Here is a 17,130-nt window from a genome sequence, read left to right as displayed (position 1 = left end):
ATAAAGCAGCTTTCTGCTTTTTCAAATGTCACAGCAGAACCGTGATGCTAACATTAAAAGTTAGCTAGGAGCCACGTTTTTGATTGAGCAGTTAAAGGTGGATGTTTTCCGAAGTACTGCTTCAAACTCAGTTCCTCAAACTGATAATGGCAGGCTAGCTAATTAGCAACTGTAGCCTGCTAGCCTACCCTAAGTTTAAATGAGGTCTGTCAAACAGACTTTACATATAAAAGTTTTGACTTAAGTAAAACACCTTCCAGTACTTCCTCCTGTTATGGGCAAATGATCCAGTCCAAACCAGTTTACAGTGGAAGTGAAACCTTCAGCAGCTTCTGTTTAGTGAAGAGAAGATCATAAACAGAGAGAGAAAAGCTCAGAGGTAATTACTGAAGATCAACGCACAGAATTTACTTTCTGACTTGATGATTAAAGACATTTCAGACACAGAGAGAGCAGAACATCACTGTGGAACTCAGAGACAGAACTATATTTCAGAGAACAGCTTTCAGATTAACATGTAGACTTCACTACTTCTGTGTGTGTGTTTACAGGATTAGGTCTAATCTGAAGGTGGAGCCATGACCTCCAAAATAAGCTTCTCTGAGAACTCACAGAAAGCTGAGAGGTGAGAGAATCATGGGATTTGGGGTAAAGACTGTATGTTCTCATCTACACCAACATGCAGGAATGTTTGTAGATCATGTCTGATATTGGTTGTGTTCTAGACTGGTTCAGGGTCGGAGATCTGACTCATCTGAACCCAGCTGTGTGTCCATGAAGAGTGACTGGTCAATGTGTGTGTGTGTGTGTGTGTGTGTGTGTGATTGTGTTGCATGAATTACATGTGTATCATTTGTAGAAAGACAACAAATATTTGTAAATTGAGTTTTCAGTGTAATTGTTGTCTCAGTTTAGAGCAGTTTTGTTATTTCAGAAAAAAACTGTTGTTTACTTTTATTTTGTATCAGAGATTTGGGTAAAATCTGGTTTAACTGGTGGTAATAAGCAGTGATTCTGGGTTTCTCATATCATTTGAGACAATATGAATCATAATTTAACTTTCCACCATAAATGGGGCTCTAAAAGTGTTTCATGCTAAAAATAAATTGCATAAGATAAAAATTGATACTTCTAACTATCATGCTGTTTACTCAATAAAAACAACAATAACAAGATAAACAACAACAATAATAATAATCATAATAATCATAACAATAATAATATCTGTAGCTTTGTCTCCTTAATCAGGAGCTGGAGCACAAAGTCATCTCTCTGGTGAAGAAACAGCTGAAGAGGTTTGTGAAGCTACTGAGTGTGGATTACCCAGCATGCTCTGAGAGAGAGGTGGAGGATGGGGAGGATCAGAGCAGTGTTAGAGAGGGGGCGCTGAAGATCACACTGACCGTCCTGAAGAACATGAACCAGACTGACCTCGCTAACACACTACTGACCAGTAAGACATCAGGCTCATGTGATTATTCATCATATTAATTAATATTAAGAGTTTAAATGATCAGCATAATGTAATATTAATAATACTCATCACAGAACTATAAGGTTTCGCTGTTTTGTGTGATATTACTATAATGTGTCACAGTGTGTTTGTATCAATGCTGAAACTAAGTGTTCATATTTCAATTGTCTTGTTATTGTTATTGCTTCCTATTTTTTATCAGAACTGCCTCCTCCTTGTCATCGAAAGCTGAAATCAACACTGAAGGAAAAATTCCAGAAAATTAATGAAGGAATCTCAAATTCTGGAACCTCAACACTTCTGAATGAGATCTACACAGAGCTCTATGTCACAGAGGGAGGGAGTGGAGAGGTCAATAATGAACATGAAGTTAGACAGATTGAAACAGCATCCAGAAGACCAGCAACACAGGAGAAACCCATCAAATGTAATGACCTCTTTAAAGATAATTCCATCAGAGCTGTGCTGACTAAAGGAGTTGCTGGAATTGGAAAAACAGTCTCTGTGCAGAAGTTCATTCTGGACTGGGCTGAAGGAAAAGCAAATCAGGACGTCCTCTTCATATTTCCACTTCCTTTTAGAGAGCTGAACTTGATGAAGGAGAAAAAACTCAGTCTGGTGGATCTGCTTCATATTTTTTTTTCTCAGACACAAAAGAACTAAAACCAACAGACTATCATCACTACAAAGTCCTGTTCATCTTTGATGGTCTGGATGAGTGTCGACTTCCTCTAGATTTCCAGAACAATGAGAGCTTATTTGATGTAACACAGTCAGCCTCAGTGGATGTGCTGCTGACAAACCTCATCAAGAGGGAATCTGCTTCCCTCTGCTCTCCTCTGGATAACTACTCGCCCAACAGCAGCCAACCAGTCAGATCCCTCCTGAGTGTGTTGACCAGGTAACAGAGGTACGAGGGTTCAGTGTCCCTCAGAAAGAGGAGTACTTCAGGAAGAGAATCAGTGACCAGAGCCTGGCCAATAAAATCATCTCTCACATGAAGTCCTCAAGAAGCTTCTACATCATGTGCCACATCCCAGTCTTCTGCTGGATTGCAGCCACTGTTCTAGAGAGAGTGTTGGGTGGAGCAGAGAGTGGAGAGACCCCCAAGACTCTGACTCAAATGTTCACCCACTTCCTGATCTTTCAGATCAAACACAAGAACCAAAAGTACCATAGGAAATGTGACAGTGATCCTCAGCAGACTAGTCAGCTGTGGCGTTTGTGTTGCTGAACTCAGAAGAGGAGCTGGATGAGTTTGACCTGAGGAATAATATGATCCATCAGAGGAATGTCTTCTGAGGCTGCTGCCAGTGGTCAAAGCATCCAGAAGTATTTTCAGTCATAAATATTATAATGTACTTTATTTAATGTAATCAGGGTTAGTGCAGTCTACTTTTAGATATTGGTATTTTTCCCACCTTCTTACATGACATTTTTCTGTTACTGTAATTTAATAAATGTACATTTTCCTTGATTGTCATTTAATAATTGTACATTTCATTCAAGCTATGAATTTCTATAGTTAAATATTAAAATGCTCATAATCTAACAGCCAACATATATTTCATTTAATATGAGCGCTTGGCTCTACTTGTTAAGTCCTAAACATAATAATATTTCATGCCCTAAGATACAGAGTGTACTCAAACTCTCATACAGCAACAGTAGATGTCAGCAGTGTTTATGTCCATGTTGGTCATTAAAATGGATCAGCAAGTGGAACTGAAGTTTTCTGTGTGTTACTGTGTTTCCATTAATGTGTAAAGGAATCTTAATGCAGCCTTTATTAGTGGATGAACTGAGATTTGTTTTGAGTGAGTGCGCACACATTAAGAGTTACAATCTTTTTCTCTGGCTTCAGCTCTGAAATCAAACTCCACCCACCTAAGAGAACTGGATCTGACTTAAAATCACCCAGGAGAGTCTGGAGTGAAGCTGCTCTCTAATCTATTACAGGAGATCCACATTGCACACTGGAGAAACTACAGTGAGTTACTTACTTAATATTTCTATACACAGACTGACTGCTGTTGTGCATTCATGTGTGCATGTATCTATAAATATATATACACAGTATCTCACAAAAGTGAGTACACCCCTCACATTTAAATATTTTATTGTATCTTTTCATGGGACAACACTATAGAAATGAAACTTGAATATAACTTAAAGTAGTCAGTGTACAGCTTGTATAGCAGTAGAGACTTCCTGTCCTCTGAAAAGAACTCAACAGCCATTAATGTCTAAATAGCTGGCAACACAGTTAAGTACACCTCACAGTGAACATGTCCAAATTGTGCCCAATTGTGTTGTTGTCCCTCCCTGGTGTCATGTGACTCGTTAGAGTTACAAGGTTCTAGGTGTGAATGGGCAGCAGGGCTGTTAAATTTGATGTTTTGGGTAAAATTTGCTCATACTGGCCACTGGATATTCAACATGGCACCTCATGGCAAAGAACTCTCTGAGGATGTGAGAAATAAAGTTGTTGCTCTCCACAAAGATGGCCTAGTCTATAAGAAGATTGCTAACACCCTGATACTGAGCTATAGCATGGTGGCCAAGGTCATACAGTGGTTTTCCAGGACAGGTTCCACTCAGAACAGGCCTTGCCAGTGTCGACCAAAGAAGTTGAGTCCATGTGTTCAGCATCATATCCGGAGGTGGGCTTCAAAAAATAGGTGCATGAGTGCTGCCAGCATTGCTGCAAAGTCCTCAGACCATATGCCGCACAATGCATCAACTCGGTCTGCATGGCCCTTGTCCCAGAAGGAAGCCTCTTCTGAAGCTGATGCACAAGAAAGCCCGGAAACAGTTTGTTGAAGACAAGCAGTCCAAGAATATGGAATACTGGAACTATGTCCTGTGGTCTGACGAGACCAAGATAAACTTGTTTGGCTCAGATGGTGTCCAGCATGTGTGGTGGCTCCCTGGTGAGGAGTACCAAGACTCTTGCCTACAGTCAAGCGTGGTGGTGGTAGCATCATGGTCTGGAGCTGCATGAGTGCTGCCGGCACTGGGGAGCTGCGGTTCATTGAGGGAAACATGAATTCCAACATGTGCTGTGACATTCTGAAGCAGAGCATGACCCCCTCCCTTCGGAAACTGCGCTGCATGGCAGTTTTCCAACTCAATAACGACCCCACACAAAACATTGACACTCTGAGCACAATTTGGACATGTTCACTGTGAGGTATACTCACGTGTGTTGCCAGCTATTTAGACATTAATGGCTGTGTGTTGAGTTACTTTCAGAGGACTTTCAATCTATACTGCTATACAAGCTGTACACTGACTACTTTAAGTTATACCCAAGTTTCATTTCTATAGTGTTGTCCCATGAAAAGATATAATAAAATATTTGCAGAAATGTGAGGGGTGTACTCACTTTTGTGAGATACTATAAACTATAATATATATAATATATATATATATATATATATATAAATATATATACATATGCATATAATATAATATGCATATATATATATATGTATATATGTATGTATGTATAATATACATATATATGTATGTGTACATTACTGACTGTAATGTGTGTGTCTTCATGGTGAGGACTGTTGTTCCTCTGAACATGACCAGCATTAGGACACTGAGCTCCAGTGCTCGGTAGTTTTGGAGGAGACCACCCATAATGGTGTTAGCTGCAGTAGCTGCTCAATTTATGCTACAAGCCTAATTAGCTTTATTAGTGATCAATCTAATGTCAACATTAGTTAAAGTTGTTGTTTTTCCTGCTCATAACACATACAGTCAACAAGTTCACTGTTAACTAACACAGTGATGGTAAAGTAACGTAATATAATTAATAAATCAGCAGAAACATCAGGCTGTATTATATCATTGAGGACCGAGAACCAAGAGAATTTAAATACAACAAAAACAATAATAATAATCATCATCATAATAATCATAATAATAAATAATCACTAGAACACTGAATTTACCTGAAGAAAATACAGTGTGATTGTGCAGCTGAAGCTTGTTACTAGGTGGTTGCTTAAGGGTTGCCATGTGGTTGGGTGTTGTTGGAGGAATGAGGGGTGAAAAATTGACAGATAGAGGAGCGCAGGTCAGTATAACTGTGGATTAGAGCTTGCCCTGGTTGAGAACATGCAGTCTGGTGGCCGTCAGTCAAAGGAAGGTATAGGGCTTATTTGTGGGCCAAACTTAAATGTACGTAAAAGGGAGGAACGAGGGATGAGAATACAATAAAAAAGTCAGAACAACATTGAATTTGTGCTCAGGGGGCAGCCCTGAGATAGTATATGTGAACTGTGTCTTTCGCTTGAGCAGAAGGACAGTAGCTGGACATGAAATCCCATTCATTCCTAAGGAAAAAAATCATAATTTAAGATTGTATGAAAACTGTATGATCAAAAAGCTGTATAACCACACCATTCCTGATCAGACTGAATATTGCAGAGATAGACTGGTTTCGATATTTTGAAAACGGCGGGATGAGTTAGACAACAAATATCTAGTAGAGAAAAAGAAAGAATAATAATAAGCAGAAGAATATAAATGGGATAACAATAGTGTTGAGCATTATTATATCACTACTACTAATAATAATAACATTAAGAATAATAATAATGTGTTTTATAATAATAATAAAATTAATACATTTTATAAATAATATTAAATATATGAATCAAATAAATGAATGCTAATATTTGTCTGAAAGCAATCAAATAAAGATAGTAAAATGCTATTTTTGAAAGATATTTCTATTTTTAATGAAAACCAAATAATTTTTGTTAAGTGACATTAACTTAAATGTAATTAATAGTAACCTTTATTTTAACCTAAAAATATATTTCATAACAACATGTTTAATTTAAAGTGGTAAATGTAAATAACTGTGTTCTCCAGCCTGTAGAGCTGCTGATGGTGTAAAACATTCTCTACATCTGTAAGATCACAGCCATACTACAGTTTTACAGTTTGATCATTTCAGGGTTAAACACCTCCAGCCTGACAGACACATCTGAGTGTAAATGCTGAGTTTACCTTATTACAGAACGACTGAACTGAGCTGAATATTAACTTAATTGGCTTAACTAAAAGTGACACACACCAGAAGTTGATCTGAACTGTTTCTTAGCTTTGAACTATAAATATTGATTTTGTTATTAATTTATTATAAATTAAATGTATAAATATTATTTTGAATTGTTTTGTTCATTGTATTTATTTGAGTTAGATATTTAACTTATTTAAACTAATTTCATGTTAATAAATTTTGACAAAATGTTAATATATTCTTCTTGCATTGAATATGAACTTTGTCATGTTCAAATGATTTCTGTACGTTTTGTGTAGATTTTCTATAATGTTTATAATGTTTTAGTCCATTATGTTATCAAAATGGACAAATTTCATTACCTTCAAGCTTTTACTTGAGTAGGAGCAGTTTTGATTCATATAAAAAGTATAGATTAACATGCCTATGTGTCTGAAAAAGATGTATTTAATTATACACATGGTAAGAATAAACAATAAAACAGTAAAGAGTGAAAACATTACAGAATAATCCAGAAAGTCTCCATACTTTATGAGGAATAACATGTTCTATTTCCTGTAGTTATGAATAAACTTTATATCTTTTGTTTAAGATGTTTAACTTATTTAGATTATATCCATTATAATGATTTTATGTAGTAAATTTTGTGACAAAAGTTTCAAATACAGTAATGAAATATTAAATATCAAAAGGGTAAAAAATAACAAAAAAAAGGAGTTAAGGCAAACTCAGTTTTGAAGTGTTACTAATTATTTTCACTCATTTTCATGTACATGTTTAATGTAGTTTTGCTAGTTTTGTCTGATATATATTATGCTTTGTTGATATTTTTGCTTCTGAAATCCCTCTTTTGAATCTGAAATCTTTGTTTTATTCATGAATTTTGGCACATTTTATAAGGGATGGGTTTCAGAAAAGGGCGTTCACCTGCACAGTTTACTAGACAAATGATTTGGAGTGACAGGTCTTCTGACATGTAGCCACGTCTACTATATGTCTCGTGTACTGCTCCAACATGGCGTTGTATTGAGTGCAGCGTTGAACTGGAGTATTACTTTAAAATGATTAATGAAACACATATTTAGGGTTTTGTTTTGTTTGTGTAAAATTATATTATTGTTATTATATTATGTTGTTGAATGAAGCTGTACTAACATTCAGGTTTGCAGTTTTGCTAATAAGCCTAGCAGTGTCATCTATAGAAAACTAGCCTATCAATGTGATGTAGGCTTACTGGGCTACCAGTGTAATCTAGAGTTAACTAGCCTTGCAGTGTGGTCTGGGGATAATCAGTGAGATACATAGCCAAAGAAAACTATCTATAGTGAACTAAGCTTAAAGTATGATGCAGCACTAATGAGCACAACAGTATGATCAAGCGCTAACTGGGCTACTAGTAAAAACTATAAATAACTACACTAAAGTAGGATGTAGCACGAACTAGCATAGCACTGTAAACTGGAGCTAACTAGGCTACCAGTGTGATCTACAGCTAAATTGCCTAGTGGAGCAATGTAGGGCTAACTGACATTTTGTGAACTGGTAATTGAGCTAAAGCACTTAAATATCTAACGTTATTTCACTGTATTAATGTGAAGATGGTGATTTGGAGCAGCAGTGTTCTGTAAACTGGTAATGGAGCTAAAAAGCTTAAATATCTAACGTTAGTTCACTGTATTAATGTGGAGACGGTAATTTGGAGCTGCAGTGTTCTGTAAACTGGTAATGAAGTTAAAGCTCTTTAATATCTAACGTTATTTCACTGTATTAATGTGAAGATGGTGATTTGGAGCAGCAGTGTTCTGTAAACTGGTAATGGAACTAAAGCTATTAAATATCTAACGTTTGTTCACTGTATTAATATGAAGATGGTGATTTGGAGTTGGAGTGTTCTGTAAACTTATAATGGAGCTAAAGCTATTAAATATCTAATGTCTAGTTCACTGTATTAATGTGAAGACGATGATTTGGAGCAGAAGTGTTCTGTAAACTGGTGTTCTGAAGAAAAGCTGAAATAACAGCTTCATAAACGAACGTAATGCTCAACCATGACATTCCATTTTATTCCCTTTTGTAGTGATTAACCACGACTGTCTATCAGCATCTCACAGCAGAGGCAACTCATAACTGCAGCTCTCAGTACAGACAAACTGTATTACCAGCTCTAATAATAATAGTAATAACAGTAATAATAAAAATGATGAAATAATAATAATAATAATAATAATAATAACTGCTGCACTCAGTACAGAGTCTGTAATACCAGCTCTAATAATAATAATAATAATAATAATAATAGTAAAAATCATACAACAACATACAAAATTTCTAAAAAAAAGTTGATGCTGTGCAAATCATTTAAAGCCTATACTTCATTGAAAATACTGCAAAGATAACATATCAAATGTTGAAAACTGATCAGAACTGAGACATTTAATTGATTTTTTAAAAATATTTGCCATTTTGAACATGCTCCAAAAAAGTCAAAAGAGTCTTTCAGAAGTAAAGATGAGGAGGGGTTCACCACTCTGTGAAAGACTGCACGAGCAAATAGTGCAACAAATCAAGAATAACATTTTTCAGCATAAAATAACAAAGAACAGTTGCTTTTCATCATCTACAGTACATAATATTATTAAAAGATTCAGATAATCTGAATCCGAAGAAATCTCAGTATGCAAGGGACAAGTCCAAAAAACAGTATTTGCTGGCTGTGATCTTTTGGGCACAATGCAGCACTGCATTAAAAACAGACATGATTCTCTAGAGGAAATCACTGCATGGACTCAGGAACACTTCTGAAAAACACTGTCTGTAAAAACAGTTCATCACTGCATCCACAAGTGCAAGTTAAAACTCTAAAACACAAAGAGGAAATCATATATGAACAGGATCCAGAAACACTACCACTTTCTCTGGGCCCAAACTCATTTAAAATGGACTGAGGCGAAGTGGACAAGTGTCCTGTGGTCCGATGAATCAACATTTGAAATTCTTTTTGGAAATCAAGGACGCTGTGTCCTGTGGGATAAAGACCACTCAGCTTGTTATCAGTGCAAAGTTCAAAAGCCAGTATTCATGATGGTGTAGGGAGGCATTAGTGCACATGGCATGGTGGCACATCTGTGAAGGCACCATTAATGCTGAACGATATATACATGTTTTGGCAACACATGCTGCCATCTAGACGACGTTTTTTTCAGGGAAGGGCTTGATTATTTCAGCAAGATAATGTCAAACCACATTCTGCATGTATTACAACAGCATGGCTCCGTATTAAAAGAGTCCAGGTGCTAAACTGGCCTGCTTGCAGTCCAGACCTGTCACCACTGAAAATATTTGGCACATTATGAAATGAAAAATATAACAAAGGAGACTCCGAACTGTTGAGCAGCTGAAGTCCTGTATCAAACAATTATGACAAAGCATTTCACTTTCAAAACTACAGCAACTTTTTTTCTTTTTTGGAACGGGAATTTCAAAACAGGCATATACTTTTCAAAAACAGTAAAATATCTCAGTTTCAACATTTGATTTGTTGTCTTTGTAGTATTTCCCTTTATTTTTCCTTTCACAATTTTCACATCATTGCATCCTTTTTTTATTTACATTGTGCATTGTGCACCCAACTTTTTTGGAAATGGGGTTGTAATAATAATAATAATAAAAATAATAATAATAATAATAATAATAATTGGCCTAATGATAAACAGTGATTTTAGTTTTATCTTGACTGTACGATCTGAAAGATGTTTTATACCGTAATGATCTATTTTTTAATTTTAGCTTTGATTTGATATGAAGTTTAATGAATGTAAATGTGTATGTTTGTTCTTCAGGGTGGATCATGGAGGGAAGATTAGGATGAAACCGGGACTGAAGAAATGTAACACACACACACACACACACACACACACATACATTACACTCACATACTATACACTATATACATCATGCACACACACAGTACACTCTATACAAACTCACACACACACACACACACACACTACACATAGCCCACTCTATATACAAATACTATAAACACACATTACACACACTCACATATACACTGTGTTCCTATACTCTTCTAATCTGTGTGTGTGTGTGTGTGTGTGTGTGTGTGTGTGTATATACAGATGCTGTTGTCAATCGTATCCAGATCATCCAGACAGATTTGATTACTGGTCTCAGGTTCTGAGTGTGGAGAGTCTGACTGAACACTGTTACTGGGAGGTTCAGTGGAGCAGAAGAGCTCCACTGAACCTCCCCCCCAGCAGAGTAGGAGTGTATCTGGACTGGGGGTCCGGCACTCTGTCCTTCTACACTATCTCACCTAACACACACACACTGACCCACTTACGCACATTCACCACCACATTCACTGAACCGCTCTGCGCTGGATTCTATATTTATAACTCCTCTCTGAGTCTGTGTGAGATAGAATAACCTCTACACAGAAAGAGAGAGAGAGAGAGAGAGAGACAGACCATTATATATGTACATATGTAATATAGGAGAATTTCCTTTTTCTTCTTAAATACACAATTGTCTGTGAAGCTAACTTGAATTTGACAAAGAGAGAAAATTACAAATCCTGAAAAACAGACCGTCATCAGCCAAATTTGAGCTTCTTCTTTCATAGTTTCATTACGATAACCTGTTTTTGTATAAAAAAACATGAACCTAAATTTGTTGTTGTTCATATAGTACAAATAAATAGTATTTTACAACTGTCTCTGTGTTTTCATCATGTCCTGTCATGTTTACATAAAACACAACCTAAAAAAGTGCAGTCTGCATTTAAGATTATGACTCAGAGAAAGTGACATCATTAGACCAAGGTGACAGTGACAAGGGTGTGTTCTCTCATTGAATTGTGGGATTTTAATCTTGTTTTTCCATGTTGTTTTGATGAGGATGAGCTGATGGATCAGGCCCTGTCACACTAAAATATCCCAGAAAAGAATGAAACTGTTCTAAATCTAGAACATGTCTAAAAAGGTTCTGAAATTCCTGCTTGCATGCTGACAGTTTTGATGCTAGCATGTTAACAGGCTGAACAGGGTCAGTTAGAATGGCTGACCGTCAGTCCTGTCCCATCAGGCCCTGTCACAGCCCTGTGTTACAGGACCAGACAGCCTTGTGACAGGATCTTATAAATGAATGGCTTTGTTCCCTTTTATTACCTTCACTGCATATAATATGTATTAAATGCTGCCACAGTAAAACATTATCTGAATAAATCTGAAACTTTTTATGCTCACAGATAAAAGTTTGTTTGGACTGTGTCAGTTGTCAGTCATATTCTAATGAATTAGGTCCTTATTATATGTCCTTGGCTAAACTTTACCATATTAGTCTAATATTACATTAACATTAAATTCATAATTAGAAATTAAAATAGTGATGATTAATTAAAGAACAGAGACAAACTTTTCCTGCATCAACAAACTCCATAAAGTCAGTCCTGTCACAGCACCGTCAGTCTTGTCACACAGGACACTGTGATATAATAACTGACTTTTTGAGAAAATATTGATGGATTAATCTCTTTAACTGCAGATGAAGGTGGGGTTTATATCCACCATTACATATCTGTAAAAATCTCCTGTGTAAAGGGAGGATTTTTACAGTACATGAGTGACTGGTGGTTATTCTGTGTTTAACATCCACTACAGTTAACCGAAATGTGGCTTATATTTCTATAGGAACTACAGAACCATGTTAGACACAAACAGTGACACGTGATCAATGAGAAAATGATATTTGCATCAAAGAAATTCATTAACAGACTAACTAAATAGCAGATTAACTAACACTATATCAGTAATCTTACCTCTCTTCAGGAACCTAAAACACCCAGAACGTTCTGCTGAGTCTGTGTTGAAGAAGCAGCTCCATCTTTCAGTTAAAGCTAAATTAAACTCTGATTTAGTCCAGTAGGTTTTTGATGCTGGACACAGTTGGATTTTTCTCTCTACAGCTGCAGATTCAGCAGCTCCATGCAGCTCCGCATCAACCACATTTCACTGTGAGGAACCCAAATCCCTACTTACGCTGGGGTGAATGTAGAAAAACTACATTTCCCGAAATGCTTCGGCGGCTGTCTCCATGGTAACCGGCTGTGTTGTGATGCGACTGGCTCCGCCTTTATTCTGCCGAGGCTGTAAAGGTAGTGATTATACAGTGCGGTAAATTCAGTTTTAGTGATTATTAATGTGTTTATTCTGTGTTTATCATTTTAAAATCGAAGAGATGTTTAAGTAGCCTGGGCAGTATTTTAATGAGGTTGCAGTCAGCATTGTGTTTATCTGAATTTTGCTGTGTTTATCTCTGCATCATGTGACACACAAAATAAAGAAATAAGAAGTAACACGATAGCTTGATCACTGAAATTAAAAATGAGTACATTCTTAATAAATAGAACTATATGCTTCTAGGATAATTCTAGAATATTAATCCTCCATATTGGAGCTTCTCTTAGCTGCAATTAGGAGGGGAACAGATTTGGAAAAGACACTTTAACTGACTATAAATGCTCCCCTTAATTAAACACCTGGTGTAAAGTCCTGGAATAATAATTGTAATGTAGCTTTATTAAATCAGGTATGTAATGTGTATGAATAACATTCATAATGAAGCTTCTATGCCTTGCCTGTTGATATATATGTTCCCAATATTTAAACACTGATCTGCTCCAGATTGATCATTGTAATGATTGATTATTAATAATTATAACAATAATTATTATTTTTGTAACTGAATATTTAATCAGAATATTATGTCTATTATGGAGCTTATCTTTGCTGTTTCTGGGAGGAGGATATGACTTGGACAGGGCTTGTTACCGTCTGTAAATGTTGCTCATAATTTAACTGATCTTATTAGTTCTGAAGTAATGAATGCTGGTGTATCATAAATTAATATGACTATATATTTCATCCACATGTATATTGTCAATTATGGAGCTTCTCTTAGCTGTATTTGGCAGGAGAAACAGATCTGGATATTTCTGCTGGGTAAAAATGTCTCCCTAATAACTAATTACTTAGACCATGTTCACTCTGTATCATACAAACAACAAATACAGTAATAATACGTCTGTGTTAGCTAATATAGCAGTGTTTATTATGAGCCTAGTCATTCTTAATCAGAAAGAAATCATGCTATTTTATTGATTTGTTTATTTATTTTGTGTCTCATGATGCTGAAGTAAACACAGAATAATTGAGATTTCATGATAAACGTTATTTTTAATTTTAGGAAAGAGTAAACTGTAATACTGATAAATACTTTATGCTCTGCTCATAGCTGATTGGGTGAATACACACTGCCAAACAACCTTTTTTTTAACCGTCACTTTCTGTAATTCCAGTGCTGTTTGGCGCTGTTTTCTGTGAGTGAATGTACGAGTACCTGATCAGTTTGAATTTGAGGAGGAACTGATTTGGATACAACAACGACCCCAAAATGTTTCTTCTATTGTTACAAGCTTGGCATTGTCACAATAGAACCATTTTCAAAAACATTACTCTATAGAACCACTTAAAACACATTATGAAACAATCTGAAGAACCGCATGAAATGATTCTATAGAGAACAAATGGTTCTAAATAGAAGCGTTCCCTTCACTAAAGAACCCTTGAAGAACCATCTTTTTTAAGAGCGTACTTGAGTGTGGTATCTCAGTGTGTGCCAAACTCAATTACACTCTTGAATTAACCAATCTAGCATTAAATTAAAACACACCACAAGTCCGCAAAACATTATGCAGGATGAAATCGGGCCTGAGTTAAGGAACATAACAATGTCTGAGCTTCAGTTTCAGTAATCTTGCTTGTTTTTACAGTAAAAGCTAAAACTAAGTTGAAGTTAAAGATAAACCTGGCACCATCTAGTGGCAGATGTGTCATTTTAAATTACACAGTATTTGGGTTTAAACTACAGCAATGGAGTTTAAGAACCCACATGACTCATTCAGGTTTAAACTCTAAACCTCAGTTAAGCTACTGTCACATGAAGTCATGTAAACACATTTAACAGACAGAATAAAACAGTATAAAAGAGTAAAGAAAGTAACTTAGTATCTTAGTTCTGATGCCGTTAGTCTCTGTCTGACTGTCTGGTGATCTTCAGGAAACTCTTCCACCTGTGTGTTGGTGGTATAGTGGTTAGTATAGCTATATTTTTTTTAGCCTATTTTTTGCATAAATTTGCAACACTGTTAACCATTTTTGACCATTATTTTTTAAATGAAAATAAAATGAAAATGGAGTAAAACAGATTTTAATGAAATCATTCTGTTTAAAACAGCTTCAGCTTCTGCTATGATTAAAATAAGTCCAGAAATCATAATAAAAATCTTACCTACAGCTTCCTATAGTCTAGGGCCAGCCCTGACTACGAGGCAAATGTAGCTAACAAGTAATGGATGATTACAGCCCTCCAGTTAGCATAGTGCTAAATCTCTCTGCTCTCTCTCTCTCAGGTCCTAACAGAGCTCACAGAGCTGTGGGTGTTGTATCTGGCTCTTATATTTAGAGCCAGTTATTCATTTTTTAATTATCCCTGACAATGTGTCCTTTTACCCACTTACAAAATAAACATAACTTGAAATTAATAACAGGGTGGGTGTTTTTTTAAACTACTTTCAAGAACAAGAACAGACTCAAACTGGAACCAATAGAACTTATGTTTCTAGTTCTAATTAATTTCCCACCTGCTTGAGAGACAGCTGGAGCCATCATAATAAACATAATAAAGGATTTAATTGTCTTTTTGGTCATTTTGTACTTAAAAGTTTAAAGTATTTAATTTGACTAGTTAGCTACCTTGCTTGCCAGTTATCTTTATTAGAGTGATTTTCTGCAGTCAATCATATAAACATACAAATGTTTATATTTACATAGAATTGAGAGTAAAATTAAACAGAGTTTATATTTTTCTCTGTTGGGTATGAAAAGAAACATTTATTCTTGGCTAACATAAATGCTAATAACATTAGCAGTAATTTCTGAACTAGATTATGTTACCTTAGTGAGCTCTTTACAATTGACACATCATCATCATGACATTCCAGTTTAACTTCTGCTGCTCTTATTGGTTGTAATAGTGTTTGAAAAAATAGTGGAAGAGAAAAGAATTAATTAAATTATCAGTAGCTTCAGTTATAAGTGTTACCAAACACAGAGGAAAATACACTCCAGCATGGAAGCTGATTCTGAGGGAAAGTGTGTGTGTTTGAGGGAGGGGTCAAAAGAGGGTGTTATCTGGTGCTAAAATATGGAAACTGTCAAATGTTATTCAGCTTTATATTAATGTATCAATATATTAGGTGTTTGGGAACTGAGGAGACACTGCTGTAGTTTTGAAAGTGAAATGCTTTCCCATTCTTGTTTGATACAGGATTTCAGCTGCTCAACAGTTCTCATTTGTTGTATTTTTCATTACGTAATGCACCAAACATTTTCAGTGGTGACAGGTCAGTTTAGTACCCGGACTCTGTTAATATGGAGCCATGCAGTGATTTCCACTACAGAATCGTGTCTGTTTTTAATGCAGTGCCACCTAAGGGCCCAAAGAACACAGCCAGCAAATCCTGGTTTTCAGCCTTGTCACTTGCATACAGAGATTTCTCCAGATTCTTTGAGTCTTTTAATGTTTGTGGTCTTTGACTGTTTTCAGTGAAAAACAGGGTTTACATGATATGCACATTATTGCATTTTGTTTTCATTTACATTTTGCACAGAGTCCCAACTTTTTTGGAAATGGCGTTGAGTGTATATTGTGATGTTGGATATTCTCAGATTCATGCCTGGTTGAGTGGATAGTTGGGAATCCTAGGTCTACCAAAATTAAGGACGGTTACTCCAAAGGTATGTGCAAATATATCAACATTTATTAAGTAAATTACAAACGGAAAAAAAGAAAAACTGGAAGAAAAGAAAAAGAAAACGAGTTCTCTCATAGAACAATTAAATAACAAGATAAAAATGTTCAGGATCTCAAACACCCATTATCTTGGTCCACACTCTTTGCCTTGGCTCAACCTTAGCATAGGAACTTGTTGTCTCGAGGTCATGAGACCGAAGAGACTTCCTTCCAAACTGTTGTTTCAAAAACGAACCTCCCCTGTTAGGCTGACCTTCCTGTGTATTTAAACCACTAACCCCACCCAAGGTTAAGCCAATTAACACGAAGGGTAGGTGCTCAGTACACATGAAACATTATTTAGACAATTACTCACCACCATGTTTAAAACTAACATGTCATCAGATCTGTACACCTTCTAGAGGTAAGTATTCTTTTACATGGCTAACAGTGACAATGTTCTTCTTCCTTTTCAGGTTTGCTAAGGATGGGATCACCCCCCTCTCTCCATATGGTTGTGGGCCCTTACAACCTGGATGAAAAAGGATGATAATCGTGCCAGCAGTTCCCCTAAGAGTCAACAGACCACATCAAGAGTACATTTATGTGAACATACATTGCACATATGTGTCACACTGGTGATGAGTTGGAGCCTCTAACTTCATCATATATATATAAAGACAACAAAACAAATAGTTTTGAGCTAAAACCTTTTTAATGTGTTCTTGAGAAAGGTCCTAAG

At 36.0% G+C, this 17,130-nt stretch overlaps 2 protein-coding genes across 2 annotated transcripts in view; both read left to right on the top strand.

The window, feature by feature from the left end:
- Window positions 1–313: 313 nt before the first annotated feature.
- The window catches only part of LOC118798412 (NLR family CARD domain-containing protein 3-like), a 77,029-nt gene continuing 60,212 nt past the window's right edge, over window positions 314–17,130 (top strand). Inside the window, exon 1 of the mRNA XM_036557858.1 lies at window positions 314–379. The gene's annotated coding sequence lies outside the window, so the exon portion shown is untranslated. The remainder of the gene's footprint in view (window positions 380–17,130) is intronic.
- On the top strand, window positions 637–2,736 carry LOC118797326 (NACHT, LRR and PYD domains-containing protein 3-like). Its single transcript, XM_036556656.1, has 3 exons — window positions 637–648; window positions 1,249–1,453; window positions 1,677–2,736. The coding sequence occupies exons 1-3, from the start codon at window positions 637–639 to the stop codon at window positions 2,135–2,137; spliced, it is 678 nt and encodes a 225-aa protein (XP_036412549.1). The 3' UTR covers window positions 2,138–2,736.

Source organism: Colossoma macropomum, unplaced genomic scaffold, assembly GCF_904425465.1.
Source record: "Colossoma macropomum unplaced genomic scaffold, Colossoma_macropomum, whole genome shotgun sequence".
NCBI lineage: Eukaryota > Metazoa > Chordata > Actinopteri > Characiformes > Serrasalmidae > Colossoma > Colossoma macropomum.
The sequence above is the reverse complement of the archived record's forward strand: the minus strand, read 5'-3'. Positions and strand labels throughout refer to the sequence as shown.